The sequence below is a fragment of the Oncorhynchus mykiss genome, chromosome 18 (assembly GCF_057628025.1).
Source record: "Oncorhynchus mykiss isolate SJ-2025 chromosome 18, ASM5762802v1, whole genome shotgun sequence".
In the NCBI taxonomy this organism is placed as follows: domain Eukaryota; kingdom Metazoa; phylum Chordata; class Actinopteri; order Salmoniformes; family Salmonidae; genus Oncorhynchus; species Oncorhynchus mykiss.
The window spans coordinates 49650769-49670361 of NC_143039.1; the positions used below are offsets into that span (position 1 = coordinate 49650769).

At 44.4% G+C, this 19593-nt stretch overlaps 1 protein-coding gene across 1 annotated transcript; it reads left to right on the forward strand.

The window, feature by feature from the left end:
- The first annotated feature begins 236 nt into the window (after positions 1-236).
- On the forward strand, positions 237-19023 carry LOC110496287 (pleckstrin homology domain-containing family O member 1). The gene is made up of 6 exons (XM_021572096.3): positions 237-515; positions 1131-1277; positions 12135-12275; positions 14563-14667; positions 15386-15487; positions 15639-19023. The coding sequence occupies exons 1-6, from the start codon at positions 489-491 to the stop codon at positions 16971-16973; spliced, it is 1857 nt and encodes a 618-aa protein (XP_021427771.2). The 5' UTR covers positions 237-488; the 3' UTR covers positions 16974-19023.
- Positions 19024-19593: the final 570 nt, after the last annotated feature.

Below are 19593 nucleotides of genomic sequence, written 5' to 3' on the forward strand. Positions count from 1 at the left end.
TCTATTGAAAAATCAATGTCAATATCATATTGATATCAATTGTGGATTTTAGTTTATTGTTCCCATATGGGCAGATTATGGATCTGGGTTTGATTACTCTCAACTGACCCATGCTCTTCTATTTCCCAAACGTACTGTAAGAGCGCTTTGGCTTCCTCGGTCTTGGTGACATCACACCGACAGCGCAATAGATGGAGCTGTCGAGCACTTTAATAACGGGAATGCCCTTTCAGCCCGCTTGTTTAAGATCAGTGTAGCCTACCTACCGAGGTGGAGGGACGATGCCACCGTCTCGTAATAACGGACAGTGCACGAACAGACCGCGTCATCGAAATTAAGAATATAAACCGTTATTGAAACAGATTGGGGAGAAAATAAAGGGAAAGACAGTTTATGCAATTAAAAAAGATCTCTTCTCCGAAAGAAAGGAAAATACTTAAAACTGTAGGAACTCCCTGGCTCACATCCACAAAAGTGATTCTGTCATAATGAAGAAGAGCAATCTAGCCAAACGGGTGAGATATAGCTTTTTTTCCAAGTATTGGGTGCAAGTTTTTGGCCATGCATCTTTGCATTAGCCCATACATTTTCTAGGATATAACTGGCAATATGCCCAGAATCGGCATTATGCGCGCTTTGACACGACAGCACACATAAGCCGCTATATCACACACATTGTCTATATCACGCATTTGATAGCATACAATTCCTAAGTAAACGTCGTTTGGCACGTCCTTATGCGTTCCACATTCAATCTGTATGTAGCCTATCAATTTCCTTGTGTGCCATTACACGGATTTCCTCAACATACGGATTCAATCTTCCAGTGAAGAGTACAATGTGTTGTCAGATGTCCGTTGCGCTGTATCGGTTGGTAGCTTTCAGATATTTTATTTGCCACACCCTGGATGTTATAAGACATGCACTTAAATTTTACGCACAGAAGAGCGCACCGTTATGATTTTTGGGAAAAGACGCGAGGAGACTCATAGTTGCCCGAGTGGATTTACTGAGGCTCAGATTGAAAAGTCATTTGCCTTTGAAAGGGCTCGTCTTTTCTCTGTACTCTCGCGAACATCTTGTTAAGCTAAACTAGGTTTTAACGGGTTTATTCCACTTCTAACATGCAGGGTCCTCAAGATGTCAACCAGCTGTCATCGCAGCCAGACAAAGTAGGCTGGATCCGCAAGTTCTGTGGCAAAGGGATTTTCAGGGAAATATGGAAAAACCGTTTTGTGATACTGAGAGGAGACCATCTGTACATCTCTGAGAAAGAGGTATGCACTTCTCTTTTACCTCCACATTGGAGGCTGCTGAGGGGAGGACGGCTCATAACAATGGCTGGGACGGAGCAAATGGAATGGCATCAAACCATGTGTGGCTCCAGCCATTACCACGAGCCCGTCCTCCCAGTTAAGTTGCCACCAACCTCCTGTGCTCCAATATTATGTGAAGGCCAGTGGAGGCTGCTGAGGAGAGGATGGCTCATAATAATGACTGGAATGGAGACAATGGAATGGCATCAAACACATCCTATGTGGTTTCCATGTGTTTGATGTCATTCCATTGACTCCATTCCAGCCATTATTATGAGCCATCCTCTCCTCAGCAGCCTCCAATGGTGAAGGCTATTATTGTGTCTACAGTGGGCGCACCTGTACTTGAAATTGTTAAACGGACAACCTGGCTACCTGTGTGTGTGTGTGTGTGTGTGTGTGTGTGTGTGTGTGTGTGTGTGTGTGTGTGTGTGTGTGTGTGTGTGTGTGTGTGTGTGTGTGTGTACTGCCGTAGATATTTCAGGTTTCCTTTGTTGCAGGCTCGCTCCCCTTGCTCAGTAGAGATGCTCTGTGTGTGTGTCTGTCTGTGCACCACACAGTTGAAAACCAATGAACCACAAATACCACAAGGTGCATCATTTAGATGACAGCTCTGACAGGAAAACATGGATTTTGACTTTTTGGCCTGTGGAAGGACATCTTGGGTTTCAGAGATCTGAGGAACTTGTTTTGTGGAAATGTGAAATGCCTTTTAATGTAAGCTACACCTGAGCTCTCTGCTCTTGCTCTGTTGTTTCCAGCAACACATTTCACCAGGAGTCCCCCTAGGTTTTGAATATACAGATGTTGTTAGAAGTCTGGAAATCAAGGCCATGGGAAGGGGACAATGGAATTGATTGAAGTTCCTTAGCTGTTGAAAATAAATATAATAAATTGTCAAATCTAAGCACAAGTCCCCATGCAAGCACAAAAAAAAATGATGTGCTGAATTCAGATTACTTTCACTGACGCAAACGTTCCCACCTTCTGAGGTCAACAAAATGCCCACTGGACACAGGCGTCAATTCAACATCTATTCCATGTTGAAATGACCTGGAAACAACGTGGATTCAACCAGTGTGTGCCTAGTGGGTACTACTATGGGCATTGGTGGCGGATGGTGAGTCAGTATAATTGTTGGGCAGATTTAGAACACTGTCCATTACAATACAACAGGTTTTGGCCATGGAATAGAAAAATAACTATTTTGTTTGACCAAAAGTAATGGCTTATGTCAAAGTGCTTTTATCACATGAAAGGTGCCAGTGAACAACCTCATTTATCAGTACAAGTTTCGAGATCAAATGGCCTCGGTGTTAAACCTTGAGATGTAGCGAATTCACACCCTTTCGTTCTGTGGAAAGGCGCTAAACCATCATATCTGGGGAGTAGCACTGGTATCTTTTTGTTGTTGATAATGACCACACTATAGGGCATGGACAGAATCAGCCATCCATCTCTGTATTCTCTATTATTTTCTGTCTTCTTTGTTTTTGAGGTCAGATTCTGTTTGATATCACTGTTTCAATACTCCCCCCAAGCAGTAATCATGGAGATAAACGCTACTGACAGCTGAGAGGGCACAGGTCTTTCTGAAAGTGGAATAATGCCCTTTAAATGATTCCTCTATGGGATTCTCAGAAAGTCTCATGAAAGACAAACATTTAAAGATAATAACTCGCAGACATGCACTTGGTTCCTTGTTCATAAAATGTGTATCTGGTTCAGTTGTGGATGTAGGTGTCACGCTTGCTAACGAAACAAACAGACCAATGACACCGTTGCAGGTTCACTTGACGATTCAGTCACATGCAATGCCTCTCTCGCCTTATCTTCAAGCCCCAGAGGCCTGACTGAGTTTTGAGTGCTCCTGCTGTCCAGAACCCCGAATAAGACAGTGGACAAGGCTCCAGCAGGGTACTCACAGGCTTCCCTTGAAGGGAGAGAGCGGGACTGAGGGCTCCAGCTGCATGCAATGCCAGTTTCCCTGATCATTTTAGAGCCAACGTTTTTTCTTCTTCTGTGACCCTACTCCCTTACAGCCTGCTGGATGAGCAACAAACACGTGTCAGAATCTCATAAGACCCATGGCTGACGCAGCTGCGCCTCTCGCTGTGCCTGAGGATCCCCAAGCACCCCAAATGCCCCCACCCCTCAACCCTACCCTATACACACAGACAGGCTGAAGCTGAGGTTCAGTTGCTGTGTAATGCCATCACCATCCTCACCTGTGGTACGGGGCGCATCAATTCAGTGTTGTTCACGTTCTCTCCCTTTTTTGGTCTCTTTATCGTGTCTCACACGTGCTCTCTAATTTTTGGGATGTTTTAGCTCTGTTATGTAATGCATCGATGGCTCCTTTTACACTTAATACAATTCTATTTTTGATAAGGAGATATTTTTATATTAGGGTAATTGGTAAGTGGCATGCTAGCTGTTTATCAGGTGAAGGTAACTGCTCCCTCAGTGCTGTTTGACCTGCGTGTCATGTGCTCCGCTGCAACTTCTTAATAACCACGATTAATGGTGGTGCATTATTCAAATGTGAACTTTGAAAAGACAAGCACGCTGTTCATGAAGTGGGGCAGAAGGCTAAGATGAACACTAAGGCTTTTGTATCTCTGACACTCAGCGTAACTACAGCTGTACGGCCTCTTGGGGCCCGGAATAATCTTTTCATTTTCCTATAGAGTGCCCTCTTTGAGTTTGATTTAATGGCTTATCGACTTTGAGTGCTATCACTTTGTGTGCTATCACTTTGTTAGCGAAGTTACACCACAAATGACACTTTTGAACCATGATCACCGAATGAATTGCCCCAATAATTTCTATTAATCACAGATGAAGGACACTCATACTGTGAGTTCAGTCCAACACGTTATATTGTATTTCAAAGCAGGTGTGGTTTTGAATCAACATAGTCAAGCGTACAACTTGCTCAAATGCGTTACACACTAGCGTTAAAACGTGACCAGCATTGTAGTTTAACTTTATCTGCAATTGATTGAATTGTGGCATGAGTGTGCAAGCTGGCCAATTGTCTGCTGCCTCATAAGATTAGCTACATAAGCTCGGGGGAAGCACAGTAAGCAGGTATACTGTTCTATTACCTCGAAGCATCTTCACACGGGGCACCGGTTCGATGTGTCAGAGGTTCTCATAAGAGGATTTGCAGCCATGCAACTGGGACTCTGAGACGTTAACTGCTGGTGACATTACTCTGTACTTCCCCAGATTCAAACTTACTTAATCATTTGACCACTAATACAAACATGTATCTGTTCTCTTGTCAATTTTTTAAATGTTTGATTGTGGGGGTGATACGGTATTTAGAGGGAAGTTTACAGAGAGAACTAAGGCGTAAACTGGGATGAACTCCTGCCGCAGGAGGGGATATAGTCTGGAGGTCAGCAACCAACTCTACCACGAGACCGACACAGCACAGAACATAAATATACACTACCAGTTAAAAGTTTTAGAACACCTACTCATTCAAGGGTTTTTCTTTATTTGTACTATTTTTTAGATTGTAGAATAATAGTGAAGACATCAAAACTATGAAATAACACATATGGAATCACGTGGTAACCAAAAAAGTGTTAAACAAATCTAAATATATTTTATATTTGAGATTCTTCAAATAGCCACCTGTTGCCTTGATGACAGCTTTGCACACTCTTGGCATTCTCTCAACCAGCTTCATGAGGTAGTCACCTGGAATGAATGTCAATTAACAGGTGTGCATTCTTAAAAGTTCATTTGTGGAATTTCTTTCCTTCTTAATGCATTTTAGCCAATAAGTTGTGTTGTGACAAGGTAGGAGGGGTATACAGAAGATAGCCCTATTTGGTGAAAGACCAAGTCCATATTATGGCAAGAACAGTTCAAATAACCAAAGAGAAACGACAGTCCATCATTACTTTAAGACATGAGGGTCAGTCAATACGGAACATTTAAAAAACTCTGAAAGTTTCTTCAAGTGCAGTCGCAAAAACCATCAAGCGTTATGATGAAACTGGCTCTCATGAGGACTGCCACAGGAATGGGAGACCCAGAGTTACCTCTGGTGCAAAGGATAAGTTCATTAGAGTTACCAACCTCAGAAATTGCAGCCAAAATAAATGCTTCACAGAGATCAAGTAACAGACACATCTCAACATCAACTGTTCAGAGGAGACTGTGAATCAGGCCGTCATTGTCGAATTGCTGCAAAGAAACCACTACTAAAGGACACCAATAAGAAGCAGACTTACTTGGGCCAAGAAACAAATTGGACATTTTTGGTTCCAACCGCCGTGTCTTTGTGAGATGCGGTGTGGGTGAACTCATGATCTCTGCATGTGTATTTCCCATCATAAAGCATGGAGGAGGAGGTGTAATGGTGTGGGGGTGCTTTGCTGGTGACACTGTCTGTAATTTATTTAGAATTCTTACCAGCATGGCTACCACAGTATTCTGCAGCAATACGCCATCCCATCTGGTTTGGGCTTAGTGCGACTATCATTTGTTTTTCAGCAGGACAATGACCCAACACACCTCCAGGCTGTGTAAGGGCTATTTTTACCAAGAAGGAGAGTGATTGAGTGCTGCATCAGATGACCTGGCCTCCACAATCCCCCGACCTCAACCAAATTGAGATGGTTTGGGATGAGTCGGACCGCAAAGTGAATGAAAAGCAGCCAACAAGTGCTCATCACATGTGGGAACTCCTTCAAGACTGTTGGAAAAGCATTCCAGGTGAAGCTGGTTGAAAGAATGCCAAGAGTTTGCAAAGCTGTCATCAAGACAAAGGGTGGCTATTTGAAGAATCTCAAGTATAAAATAAATCTAGATTTGTTTAACACTTTTTTGATTACTACATGATTCCACATGTGTTATTTCATAGTTCTGATGTCTTCACTATTATTCTACAATGTAGAAAATAGCACAAATAAATAAAAACCCTTGGATCAGTCAGGGTTATAAAACTTTTGACCTGTAGTGTATACTGAGTGTACAAACATTAGGAACACGACATGACATAGACTGACCAGGTGAATCCAGGTGAAAGCATTATCCCTTATTGATGGCACTTGTTAAATCCACTTCAATCAGTGTAGATGAAGGGGAGGAGACAGGATAAATAAGTATTTTTAAGCTTTGAGACAATAGAAAAATGGATTGTGTATGTGTGCCATTCAGAGGGTGAACGGGCGAGACAAAATATTTAAGTGCTTTTGAATGGGGTATGGTAGTAGGTGCCAGGCACACCTGTTTGTGTATGTCAATAACTGGGTTTTTCACGCTCAGCAGTTTTCCGTGTGTATCCAGAATGGTCCACCACCCAAAGGACATCCAGCCAACTTGACACAACTGTGGAAAGCATTGGAGTCAACATGGGCCAGCATCCCTGTGGAATGCTTTCGACGCCTTGTAGAGTCCGTGCCCCAATGAATTGAGGCTGTTCTGAGGGCAAAAGGGGGTGCAACTCAATATTAGGAAGGTGTTTCTAATGTTTTGTACACTCAGTGTATTTTAAGACTATTGAATTTCATCACCTCCCTGTTACTTTGCAGTGTCAGGGGAAACTACTCAGAGAACAGCTCCAGTATTTTTGTGTTGAACATTTCAAGATATCATTAAAAGGTTTCATCATCTCAAAGAGCCTGTTAACTGCAGTGTATTTTTCACATTATGCCCACTCAGCTACTGCTCAACGCAGGATTTTGAATAATTTTGTATCATCTTCCCATAATAGGCTGCAGAACCATAGCTCGGAGAGACTCAATTGGCCACACAGACGTGCTGCCATAAGAACGTGTATTACACAGCACAGGAACTGCGTAGACGCGTGGGTTACAGAGAGGTCTGTTCGTCCATAGAAGGCTGCTGGTGTGTGAAGTGTGCAGCAGCGTATGTTGTCGTAGTTGAGCATGAGATGCGTGTCTGTGTGCTGAGAGAGCAGGTTAAGGAGGTGCGTGTTCTCTGCTCTGACGACATCAACCCTGCGTATCGCTCTGTTCTTATCTTACAGCTGTGCTATTGGCTGCGGGTTAGGCACATCATACACCTTTCATAAGAGCGCTCTCTGTTCTCTTCTGTAGTCTCGGCACGTGCAGACAGAGAGATGCTCCTGTAGAATGCTCAAAGTGCTTCAACACGAGCACTCAATCTATGATCTATGTGAATAATTGACGGGATTTCCGTCTATGTTCATGTACTGTATATATAGAGTTTTCGTGGTTTTCAGGGGTGTCTTGCACGGCATATGAAAGAGGACACTCAAACAAACAGGATTTAGTGAGAGAGAGAGTGAGGGAAGCTTGTATTCGTCGGACCGTATGACCTAGGCCAAGGGGTACTTGGGGTAAGATTTTAGGCCCTGCTTTGAAGAAATGTGGTGACACAGTTGGACAAGGTGTTTTGTAGTTGGTCAAGATCTTTGGGATTGATGTAGCTTACAGATACTGCAATGTGATTGGCTCAACATCTGTGACAGAAGGCGAATGTGTGACCAAGTTTAGTGGTTGATAGAGAAACCCTCTGACTGGGGGAGCTTAGCATGAAATTGGACTAACACACCTCTGACATTGGTCAAAGACAAGGCAAGTGTTGTTGCTGGTCCGACGGATCAATGTGATCAGTGGAGAACTGGGTTATTGGTGGAAACCTGTATGTAATTGGATATGATATGATATGGATATGATATGATATGATATGGATATTATATGGATATGACTGGTTGTCAAGCATATCATGTGGTCAATGTAACAAAGCTATATGATTGGTGCAGGGAGGCTTGGTGGTTTAGCTTTTCACACTTGTTATGCTAGTTATTTCAGGAAAACCTACAAGCCAGTTCTGAGAATATTATATATATATACAGTGCCTTGCGAAAGTATTCGGCCCCCTTGAACTTTGCGACCTTTTGCCACATTTCAGGCTTCAAACATAAAGATATAAAACTGTATTTGTTTGTGAAGAATCAACAACAAGTGGGACACAATCATGAAGTGGAACGACATTTATTGGATATTTCAAACTTTTTTAACAAATCAAAAACTGAAGAATTGGGCGTGCAAAATTATTCAGCCCCCTTAAGTTAATACTTTGTAGCGCCACCTTTTGCTGCGATTACAGCTGTAAGTCGCTTGGGGTATGTCGCTGTCAGTTTTGCACATCGAGAGACTGAAATTTTTTCCCATTCCTCCTTGCAAAACAGCTCGAGCTCAGTGAGGTTGGATGGAGAGCATTTGTGAACAGCAGTTTTCAGTTCTTTCCACAGATTCTCGATTGGATTCAGGTCTGGACTTTGACTTGGCCATTCTAACACCTGGATATGTTTATTTTTAAACCATTCCATTGTAGATTTTGCTTTATGTTTTGGATCATTGTCTTGTTGGAAGACAAATCTCTGTCCCAGTCTCAGGTCTTTTGCAGACTCCATCAGAATGGTCCTGTATTTGGCTCCATCCATGTTCCCATCAATTTGAACCATCTTCCCTGTCCCTGCTGAAGAAAAGCAGGCCCAAACCATGATGCTGCCACCACCATGTTTGACAGTGGGGATGGTGTGTTCAGCTGTGTTGCTTTTACGCCAAACATAACGTTTTGCATTGTTGCCAAAAAGTTACATTTTGGTTTCATCTGACCTTAGCACCTTCTTCCACATGTTTGGTGTGTCTCCCAGATGGCTTGTAGCAAACTTTAAACGACACTTTTTATGGATATCTTTAAGAAATGGCTTTCTTCTTGCCACTATTCCATAAAGGCCAGATTTGTGCAATATACAACTGATTGTTGTCCTATGGACAGAGTCTCCCACCTCAGCTGTAGATCTCTGCAGTTCATCCAGAGTGATCATGGGCCTCTTGGCTGCATCTCTGATCAGTCTTCTCCTTGTATGAGCTGAAAGTTTAGAGGGACGGCCAGGTCTTGGTAGATTTGCAGTGGTCTGATACCCCTTCCATTTCAATATTATCGCTTGCGCAGTGCTCCTTGGGATGTTTAAAGCTTGGGAAATCTTTTTGTATCCAAATCCGGCTTTAAACTTCTTCACAACAGTATCTCGGACCTGCCTGGTGTGTTCCTTGTTCTTCATGATGCTCTCTGCGCTTTTAACGGACCTCTGAGACTATCACAGTGCAGGTGCATTTATACGGAGACTTGATTACACACAGGTGGATTGTATTTATCATCATTAGTCATTTAGGTCAACATTGGTTCATTCAGAGATCCTCACTGAACTTCTGGAGAGAGTTTGCTGCACTGGAAGTAAAGGGGCTGAATAATTTTGCACGCCCAATTTTTCCGTTTTTGATTTGTTAAAAAAGTTTGAAATATCCAATAAATGTCGTTCCACTTCATGATTGTGTCCCACTTGTTGTTGATTCTTCACAAAAAAATACAGTTTTATATCTTTATGTTTGAAGCCTGAAATGTGGCAAAAGGTCGCAAAGTTCAAGGGGGCCGAATACTTTCGCAAGGCACTGTATGTAGTATTACATTATAAATAAACCCGCCTCTTTCAACTCCCCAGCTCTAAACTGCATTACATTTTCCAGAGTGATTGAAAAGATGCTTTTAATCCATTTCTCCTTTTAATTCCAACCTGGTTTATATAAAATCCTTTCGGGCTTGATTACAGGGTATTACAGGCATGTCCACCAGATTTTGGAGTGTGACCAAAGGGACATCGCCTTTCCATTCGCTCTAGGGTTTTCCCCTGCAATCTACTGTTAGATGGGCTGCCGCCGGCTATTATAGACTTTCGGTATCTTTGCGTTTCAGGGCTGTATGTTACTGGACTATTCTCAGTGATTCAGTGCAGGATTTAACCTCCACTGACACCCCCAACTCTGCTTTTCCATATAGGGAGCAGGAGCGGAGGGAAATATCGATGGGAGGGTGAGGTTCCAGAATGGATCCTCAGGGTTTCTTTGCCCCATATTAGAGTCTCTCTCTGTCTCTCTCTTTCACGCACGCACACACGCACACACGCACGCACGCACACACACACACACACATGTGCGCACACACACACAGTTCATGCTTAACTTCTACATTTTAAATGCAGTTTGGGTGGCTAACGAAAAGGTAGCAGCATGCGGGTGGAACACAGTTTGGATCTATGTTTTGTCATGAAGAAATTGGACACTATGTATTGTGCTCATCCAGTATACTGTATATCGCTAGGCATAATAGAGTTACTCAATGAAATTAAAAGACACAAATGGCCAAATGTAGCCCTAACAAGTGCATTTCAGGCTGCTAGTGGTTTAATCGCGGTTGATACTAGGCTGCGACACATTATATAATGATACCGTATGTGGTGGTTTCTTTGATCACAGAGGCTCTCAGTTGCTCCGTGTCTCGTTCGAACGTTGGCAGATTCCTCTGATGCAGGGCTCTGTTGCTGTGGAAAACCTCTATGCATCAAGATGAAAGTGGAACACCCCTGCCCCTTCCAAAAACACACTCGCATCCACCCACACACACCATTGCTATGTATTCCAATGACGTTCAACCTTATTTTTCTGCGTCTTCCTTTAGTTCTCACACAAGAGGCCTACACACAGGCTTGTACCCATGTCAAGAACCGACCCCCAACACCACCAAAACACACACACACCTGCCTTGACCCCCATTGACCCCGTTGATATGTAGAATCTAATGGGGCTCTCTGGGAGGTCCCACCACCCGTGAGGTTGTATGTAATCACCTGTCAGTCAGGCTCAGTGGAGGGGTCGATGTCTCTGCCCCAGCGCTGTTGATTACAATTGATCTGTGTTTAAACAGACACTTTGCTGCGGGGCCACGAGACCAATAATGGGAGGCAGGGGAGTAGCACAGGAACACCCGCTCCAAGACTACATTTTTCTACTAATTTGTCTGGCTATTGCTTTTTGACGGTATTGGGAAGCAGGTTTTGAAAATGAACACATCTTTCAATGCTCTGTGTAAAAGCATGATCATGACATAGTAACATTAGGATGTCAGGCATGTAATGGATTTTTTTCATATCGACATCTGGACTTAAAAAGACCTTTGTTACACCTACAGAAGAGCTTCTGTATACGCATTTAAGGCCTGGTATTTCAGAACATTTCATTTGAAACCTCAATAACATAATGGATGATACGAATGTGAGAAGTGGTTGATTTTGACCCAGGCACCGTGTGGTGTGTCCCTGTGCTGTTGATGGCTGATGGAACAAAGAGTGGTAATTAAGCAATAAGGCATGGGGGGTGTGGTATATGGCCAATATACCACAGCTAAGGGCTGTTCTTAGGCGCGACTCATCGCGGAAGTGCTTTATTGTTATTATAAACTGGTTACCAACGTAGTTAGAGCAGTAAAAATAAATGTTTCGTCATACTCATGGTATACGATCATACCACGGCTGTCAGCCAATCAGCATTCAGGGCCGGAACCACCCAGTTTATAATCAGTCTTTTAACCCTTGGGTTAAACTCAAGATGACCTGCTGTAATGCATAGTAGGTTGTTCTGTGTGTGTGTGTGTGTGTGTGTGTGAGAGAGAGAGAGTTTGAGCATGTGTGTGTGTGTGTGTGTGTGTGTGTGTGTGTGTGTGTGTGGTGTGTGAGAGAGAGAGTTTGTGTGTGTGTGTGTGTGTGTGTGTGTGTGTGTGTGTGTGTGTGAGAGAGAGAGAGTTTGAGTGTGTGTGTGTGTGTGTGTGCATATGCATATGTGTGTTTTTGTAGTAGACAGATGTTTTAAGGTTCAAAACAAATTGACAATGCTAATTTGCCAGTGCCATCTTGCACATCTCTATAGACCTGAGTTGTAACTACTTCTTGTTTTGTCTGCGTGTTTCCAGGTGAAGGATGAGAGGAAGGTCCAGGAGTTGTTTGACCTGGCTGACTACGAACGCTCTGAGGAGCTGCGCAAGGCCAAGAGTCGCAGTAAGAAGAACCACAGCAGGTTCACCCTGCTTCGCTGCAAGCAACCTGGGAATATGGTGAGTCCTTCTGCCCAGGGAAAGTGAAGGAGTCAGGCAGGGAGGCTGCACAGGGCCTGGGGTGCGTAGGCCTCAGTAAGAAGCCCTTACTGCAGGTGTCGATTTTAGCTGAAAACGCACTTAGAAGTTTAATTTGGCTGAAAACTGAAACTTGAGGCAAGTTTATCCTCAGACATAGTTTGTGGTTTTCTGTAAAGAGAGAGTATGATATTTTTAGTACACGTTCAAAATCAAATCAATCAAATTGTATTTGTCACATGCTGCCTAAACAACAGGTGTAGACTAACAGTGAAATGCTTACTTACGGGTCCATTTCCAACAATGCAGAGTTAAAGATAACGGAGTGGCTACGGACACTGATATTTTGTATCTCAATAGAGAGAAATAGTAATGCCGTCTTTTTGTAGGAACTATATCCTGCCATGGTTCATTGGACAAAGCCTATGGGGAAATTAATAGCGTTTTGGGATAAACGCCAAAAATAAGGACGTAAAGGCTTTATAATTCATAAAGGTCATGTTAACATGACATGTTATCTCATAGAAACAAAACGCATAACGTATCTCCCAAGCCTGTGTTGACCTCCGACCTTGTTTTCTGCTGTGTTCACTCCGCTACCTACGTAGCTGCTGTGTCCACTCCGCTACCTACGTAGCTGCTGTGTCCACTTCGCTGCCTACGTAGCTGCTGTGTTCACTCCGCTACCTACGTAGCTGCTGTGTTCACTCTGCTACCTACGTAGCTGCTGTGTCCACTCCGCTACCTACGTAGCTGCTGTGTCCACTCCGCTACCTACGTAGCTGCTGTGTCCACTCCTCTACCTACGTAGCTGCTGTGTCCACTCCGCTACCTACGTAGCTGCTGTGTCCACTCCGCTACCCACGTAGCTGCTGTGTCAACTCCGCTACCTACGTAGCTGCTGTGTCCACTCCGCTACCTATGTAGCTGATGTGCTGACTGCTTCACTGCCGGTCCCCCTTCCTTGATCGCCTTTGTCCGGTAGCTGGTGTAGCCTACAAACTTCATGTTGTACACAAAACTGTTCGCACTATTGTATTCCCTTAGTCGGATATTAAGCATAAGCGCAATTACCTACACATGTCCTGTTGTCAACCAAACTGTTCAACCTACTGCACTTCATGCCTCAGTAAGCATCATTTCATGTTCTTTTTTTGAGGGGAGTGGGTTACGTGTAGCTATTTACACGTTTTACACAAAATACATGATCAACATGTACAAGTTTTGTTGTCGGTATTGGTGTCGACGGTGCAGGCTGGTGGCAGTGGTGTAATGGTGTGGTGAATGTTTTCCTGGCACACGTTAGGTCCCTTGATACCAATTGAGCAACGTTTCAATGCCCTGAAGAATTCCGGCTGTTCTGGAGGCAAAGGGATGTCCGACCCGGTACGAGATAGTTGTACCTAATAAACTGGCCACTGAGTGTATGTGGTGAAAGTGTGTGTGTGTGTGTGTGTGTGTGTGTTGGGGTGTCAGTGTGTGGGTAGAGTCCACTGTGTGTGCATAGTCTGTTCAAGTAGGTGCAAAAAAAATGTGTCTAGCTGATGGCATTTCTTCAATTTTCTCGCTGGGAGATGATATGGTTGTGTTGCCACATTGGATTGAACATTAACACACCCCCACCGCAGACCGGGATTGGTGGATTTCTCCAGAAAGACATAATCCACAGAATCCCATTACCACTGAAGAGGCATTCTCTATAACGGCCAAATCCTATAGAGATTCCACCCACAGAAGTTGTCACTTCTGACCCACTGCAGTTCCTCTCGATCTCGGCACCAGCTGCTGGTTCATTTCACTTCATTGTTCACTGTCGTAGTGTGATATTCTGTAACTACGTGTCGGGAATGGAAGGGGGAAGTGTGTGTGTTTGAGAGTAGATTTTAATTATACACAAGAAGATGTAACTGGATTAAGGGCAGATGCTCAATTTACCTATTTGTGTCAAGCTTTCCAGAGATTCCTCCTCCAGTTTACAGCTTAGACCCTGCTTTAGATAAGAGCCATCTTTAACATTTAGTGAGGCGCAATCTCCTTTTCTTGGCGATTTAGGCAAAGCCGCCCCATTAAGCTTCCTGTCCCCCTTTCCATCTCTCACACACTGGCTACGTTCCAAATCTCCCTCCAGGCCAATGCTTCCACTCATTTATTGCTTTTAAATCCATGATGAGAGTGTGCAAGTGCACACTTACTGTAGGAAGAAGGGTGAATATTGGGAGGATCCCTTTCTCTTCTTTCAACCACTCAATCGATTCTGTCCTTTCCTCAGGTGCCCAATCTTGTGTTTTTGGCCGTTAGCCCCGAGGAGAAGGAGTCGTGGGTCAATGCCCTCAATACAGCCATCATCAAAGCCAAGAACCGCATTTTTGACGAGGTACGTCAGTCACTCTTCTCCTCCCCTTCTCTGTCGCTATGTCGCCAGCTCTCACTTCTCCCCAGCTTTCTACAGCTTCCCTTATTTTTCTTTCTCATTATCATGTCTCTCATGCAACATTTATGATTTCAAATGAAACCACCGACACTCAAAACGCCCCCACGGCCAGCCTTAAAAAGTTTCCAGACAAATTTAGCCGTTGCAGTTGCTAGGCCCACTATGTAAAATTGGTGAATTTAGACAAAAGCGAAAGTAAGCGGTATCACCCCAGGCGTGGATGAGAGATCAAAGTGTTTCCTCGCTGACTCATCCATCTCCGTCGGGAACAGTCCTCGTTAACGCTCCGTCCCTGCCGACACCCACCGGTTTTCCTCGTGCCTCTCGATCAAACAGTCCCTCCCCATCACACACTATAGGGTGAAAAATCCATCTTCCGTATTTATAGATCGTCGAGAAGTGAGAATGAACTCTGCAGCCACCATAGTGTGAAGTGCCTGCTTTCGCACAGCAGGTTGAATTCCAACACCCAGCAATGTACTCTGCTCTAATGCACTCTACTGTTCTCTACATTACATCTTCAGCTCATGCTAAGGGGAAGTTACTTGTTGCTCCTATAACCTTATACTCTTTCATCCATTCCCAACTTTCTCTCCACAAATATAAATTTATGTTATTCTGAATGTAAAAAAAAGCTATCTATTTCTGATTGTCTCCATAGGTCACAATTGAAGAGGACAGTGTCCTGGTGCACCCTACACGTGATCGTGTCAAGATTCCCCATGCACGGCGCTTGCCCACCCGGGGACACCTCATGGCTGTGGTGGGTGTTGCTACCTTGGCTAACACTGACATTTTAGTTCCAAGTCAATATTTTATTTGTGAAAGGCAAATAAGAAATTGTACTGTTTGTATTGTAAGGATTTATCCTGGTCTGTTTCAATGAATGCTAAACTCTCTTGTGCTCTCCCTAGGCATCCACCTCTTCAGATGGAATGTTGACCCTTGACCTTGTCCACGAGGAAAATGGCTCCACCCCAAATGATGAGGAAGAAGGCTTCTGGGAAAATAACTTCCGGGTTGACCTAGACAAACGGACCACAGGTCGTCAGCGTTCTGGCACAGATGTCTCCAAACTCTGTGTCACCACAAGGGACCCAAGGGTACCCAAGACGGGCAGCCTGCCCCGCGGGAGCGAGCTCTCCTGGGGCCAGGCGCACCATCTTGAGGCTCAATCCCACACCCCTCAACCAGGGAAGAGGTTCAGTGCCCAGGGTAGGAGCCGCTGTGCCTCCATGGACGAGGTCCTTTCCTCACGGCCAGTCAGAGGTGTCCTTCGCCCTCGCCACACAGATGAACCTGTCCAGCCTGTTGGACAACTGCAGAGTCTTATCGCCCAGAAAATGCAGAGGGCTCAGGAACTGCTGGAAGAAATGCGATTGGAGGAACTGCAACATGCAAAGGGAATTGACTCGCCCTATCTGAAGGGCATTGACTCGCCTCGCTTGCACCATCTGAGAGGGTCTGAGTCTCCTCACTCCAGGGCCTCAGGCTCACCTCGCAGTAAGAATAGTGACTCCCCACGTTTGAGGGTAAAAGACTCACCTCGTTTGAAGGGGAAAGACTCGCCTCGTATGAAGGGCAAGAAGTCCCGCTCAAAATGTACAGACTCACCCCATTCAAAGAGTGATGACTCTCCTAATTTGAGGGGTAAGGACTCTCCCCGTCTCAGGGTTACTGACTCTCCCCGTCTCAGGGCTGCTGATTCTTCCCGTTTCATGGAAACACACTCGCCAAGTCTGAAGGGTTCTGAATCCCCACGTCTCAAGAACATTGGTTCACCGTTTTCAAAAAGTTTTGACTCATCTAGTCTGAAGGATTCTGTCTCGCCTCGCATCAAGGATACTGATTCTCCTGTTCTGAGGGGTAAGGACTCGCTAAATATAATTGGCAAGAATTCTCAGAGTCTGAAGAGTATCGGCTCAACTTGTCCGAAGGGTGCTGACTCGCCCCGTCTGAAGGGTGCTGACTCTCCCCGTCTGAAGGGTGCTGACCCGCTCCGTCTGAAAGGTAATGACTCGCCCCATAGTAAGAGTGCACACTCACTTATCAGTGACTGTGATTTGGAGAGTAGACGGGCGGAGGCGGAGCGTCTTCTGCAGGAAGCCGTCTCCTCCTGGCGTCAGGCTAAGGAGGTGCTGGAGGAGGTGAAGGAGCTGCAGACGCAGTCACTAAACCGCCGCTCCGAAAAGAAAACAATGGAGAGGCCCCCAACACCGCCACAGGACTATAGGCTGGGGGACCAGTGACTCTGTCGCCAACACAGCTGAAAAGGACTATAGGCTGGGGGACCAGTGACTCTGTCGCCAACACAGCTGAAAAGGACTATAGGCTGGGGGACCAGTGACTCTGTCGCCAACACAGCTGAAAAGCATGCTGGCTTCTCTCCAAACAAAGACAATAAGAAAGAGCACTAGGGGCATGGAGTACCTTCAGTAAATGTTCTGTCACGTTTTTGTTGTCATTGCTTGCCAGTGTTGAAGCACAAAGCTTTTAGGCTTTACTGCTCATTTTACACTGTTCTATCTTGATCCTTGTTTCCATACCGTATACTAGTCAAATTAAGCTGAGCAAGTCATGACAGAATTATTTTATTAGCACGGCTGTTTCCTTGCTGGTGTGAATAGGTTAGATGGACCTTGACCTCATAATATGATTCTGGGCATTCGTTTTTGTTCCCTTTGTCAAAGGCTCTGTGGTCCACTCTGTGGATGGAGGGATGGGCGTCTGGGCTGTGGAAGCAGAGCAGAACTTAATCCTGGTTTGTGGATGGGGGGTGACTCAGACTGAGAGGCATAAACAAGGCTAGAGTGGGGGTGCCCGGCCTCGGTGACACTGACACCCCCAAGGAAAGTCATGCTGTTCATGTATTTACATGTATTATCCGCCAGAGGTCGATTAGGTTTCATTGCAAAATGCTTTACACTGTAAATAGAAGTATGAAATGTTTTTTCATAATGGACAAATGGAATGAGAATGTTTGCGTGGAAACATTGTCTGAGGAGCATTATTTCAGTCTGAAATGCATACATGGAGAATATGCCTGGGATTTCTCTCTTTCGGTTAGCTTCAGTTATTGACAACTGTGCAGTCCAGCCCAATGACCTTGAAAAGCGACAAGATTTCCCCCAGTCAGAAACCTAGTATTGTAGTTGTTGGTCTTCTCAGAGACCGAATGCAAAAGGCGATCTTTCTCTTACTCTGAGCGCGTTATGTCCTCTTTCCCTCTGTGTCCTGAGCTGAGCAATAGTATTCCAGGGACAGATTCAAGATGTTAACATCCTGCAATCAAACTGATTCATTTGCCAAGCTGGATTCCTGACATGTATAGCTAAAACTCACAGACCACTTTGATTGCCAGGATATCAAGTGACTGCTTCGCGTTATTAAATGCACTTCTATTTTTGGGTCATGTAGCATGGTCTCTTGCTTGTGCTCAGAATTCCTCGGTTGGTTCGGTTAATTGGGGTTCTGTGGTCTACCAAAGCCTGCGTGTGCGGAAGCCAGCAAGAGAAGATGCTCGTTAACTCTGATCAGCTTCCGAGGAGAAATGCTATAATGGGATTATAATCGCAGGCGTCATGTTGGGTCTCTGTAGTGTTTGTTGCACTTCTAATCAGGAGGGAAGATGATTTTAACAGTTCTTCTGTCTCTCTTCCAAAAGGTGCACAGGTTAATCTCACAACAAGAGGATCAATGATTTAATGAGAGAGAGATGATGAAAGCTTCTGAAAGGTTTTCAGAGCACAAAGATGTTACATTTGGAGATTTGAAGATGGGTTAGTTGCACTGCACTATTTCATACCAAAATAGGGTGGAAATCAATGTTTTTAGTGTCATGTCCTGGTTTAGTCACATGGTCAGTATTTTCCGCCATGTCATTGGCTGACTGCCAAAATGTGATTCATAGGTCACTGAGTTGATATTAACATGCACAGTGCATCTAGGACAGGACAAACATCGCTCCATTACACCAGGCTCACCTCACATACGGTTACAATCACTCATGTGTGATTGCGGTTTATCAGTTTATTTGATTATGTGTGTCCCTTAAGCAGCAATTATGGCTTTGGTGCACATGACAACATGCAATACAGTAGGCCTAATGTTGATAACGAAAGAGATCTCTACCACTGCTTTGTAATCTGAACTAAGCCAAAGACCAGCATATAGCAACTCTGCCAGAAAGAGGTGAAAAGTGGTTAAAATGTCTCAAGCAATCTACATAAATAGATTTTATTTACAGCAATTGATAAATTACTAATGTATGCATAAGTTAAATAAATAATTTACACCAAATTCCCTTTGTCTTTCATCACTTTCCTTTTAACTACTGATTTGCGTCCCTAGGGGCAGAATTGCATTTTTATCATATTACCCATTAGGACTGAATTAAGTATTCAAATTTAATTATACATGATTACGAACGTGAAGCATGGCTCCATCTTTACTGCTGTGCACTCGCAACGAGGATTCAATTCATTTAGCACCCCATCCATTTTGTATTAGAGGAGTGTTCTTGCCAGTAGCCCTGTTTAAGCAGAGGGATTAACAGTTTAAAGGTTATATGGTTGAGCAGATGTGACTGTGTAGAAGATCCCTATCACCTGATTCCTCTGTTAGAAGGGAGGTAGAGAGACAGAGAGAGAGAGAGTAGAGGAGTATGGGCTGTGGGGGGAGGGGCTGCTCCGTGCTCCATTGTGACTCAATAGCCTTGCAGCATCTGGCTATAGCGTGGCCCCACTGAATCAAATGGATTAATAAGGACGCTCCAGTGATGGCATTAGTAATACTGGAGCCTGGAGCAAAAATGCTACTGCCTGGCCCCCGTTTTCAGCCGTTTCTTTTATAGGAGAGGACTTCATAATG

Excerpts from the sequence above, each read along its gene's own strand:
- LOC110496287 (XM_021572096.3), top strand. The coding sequence starts at position 489 with ATGAAGAAGAGCAATCTAGCCAAACGG. Across the intron at positions 516-1,130 it reads AGAGCAATCTAGCCAAACGG|GGTCCTCAAGATGTCAACCA; the intron begins GTGAGATATAGC and ends TCTAACATGCAG. Across the intron at positions 12,276-14,562 it reads GCAAGCAACCTGGGAATATG|GTGCCCAATCTTGTGTTTTT; the intron begins GTGAGTCCTTCT and ends TCCTTTCCTCAG.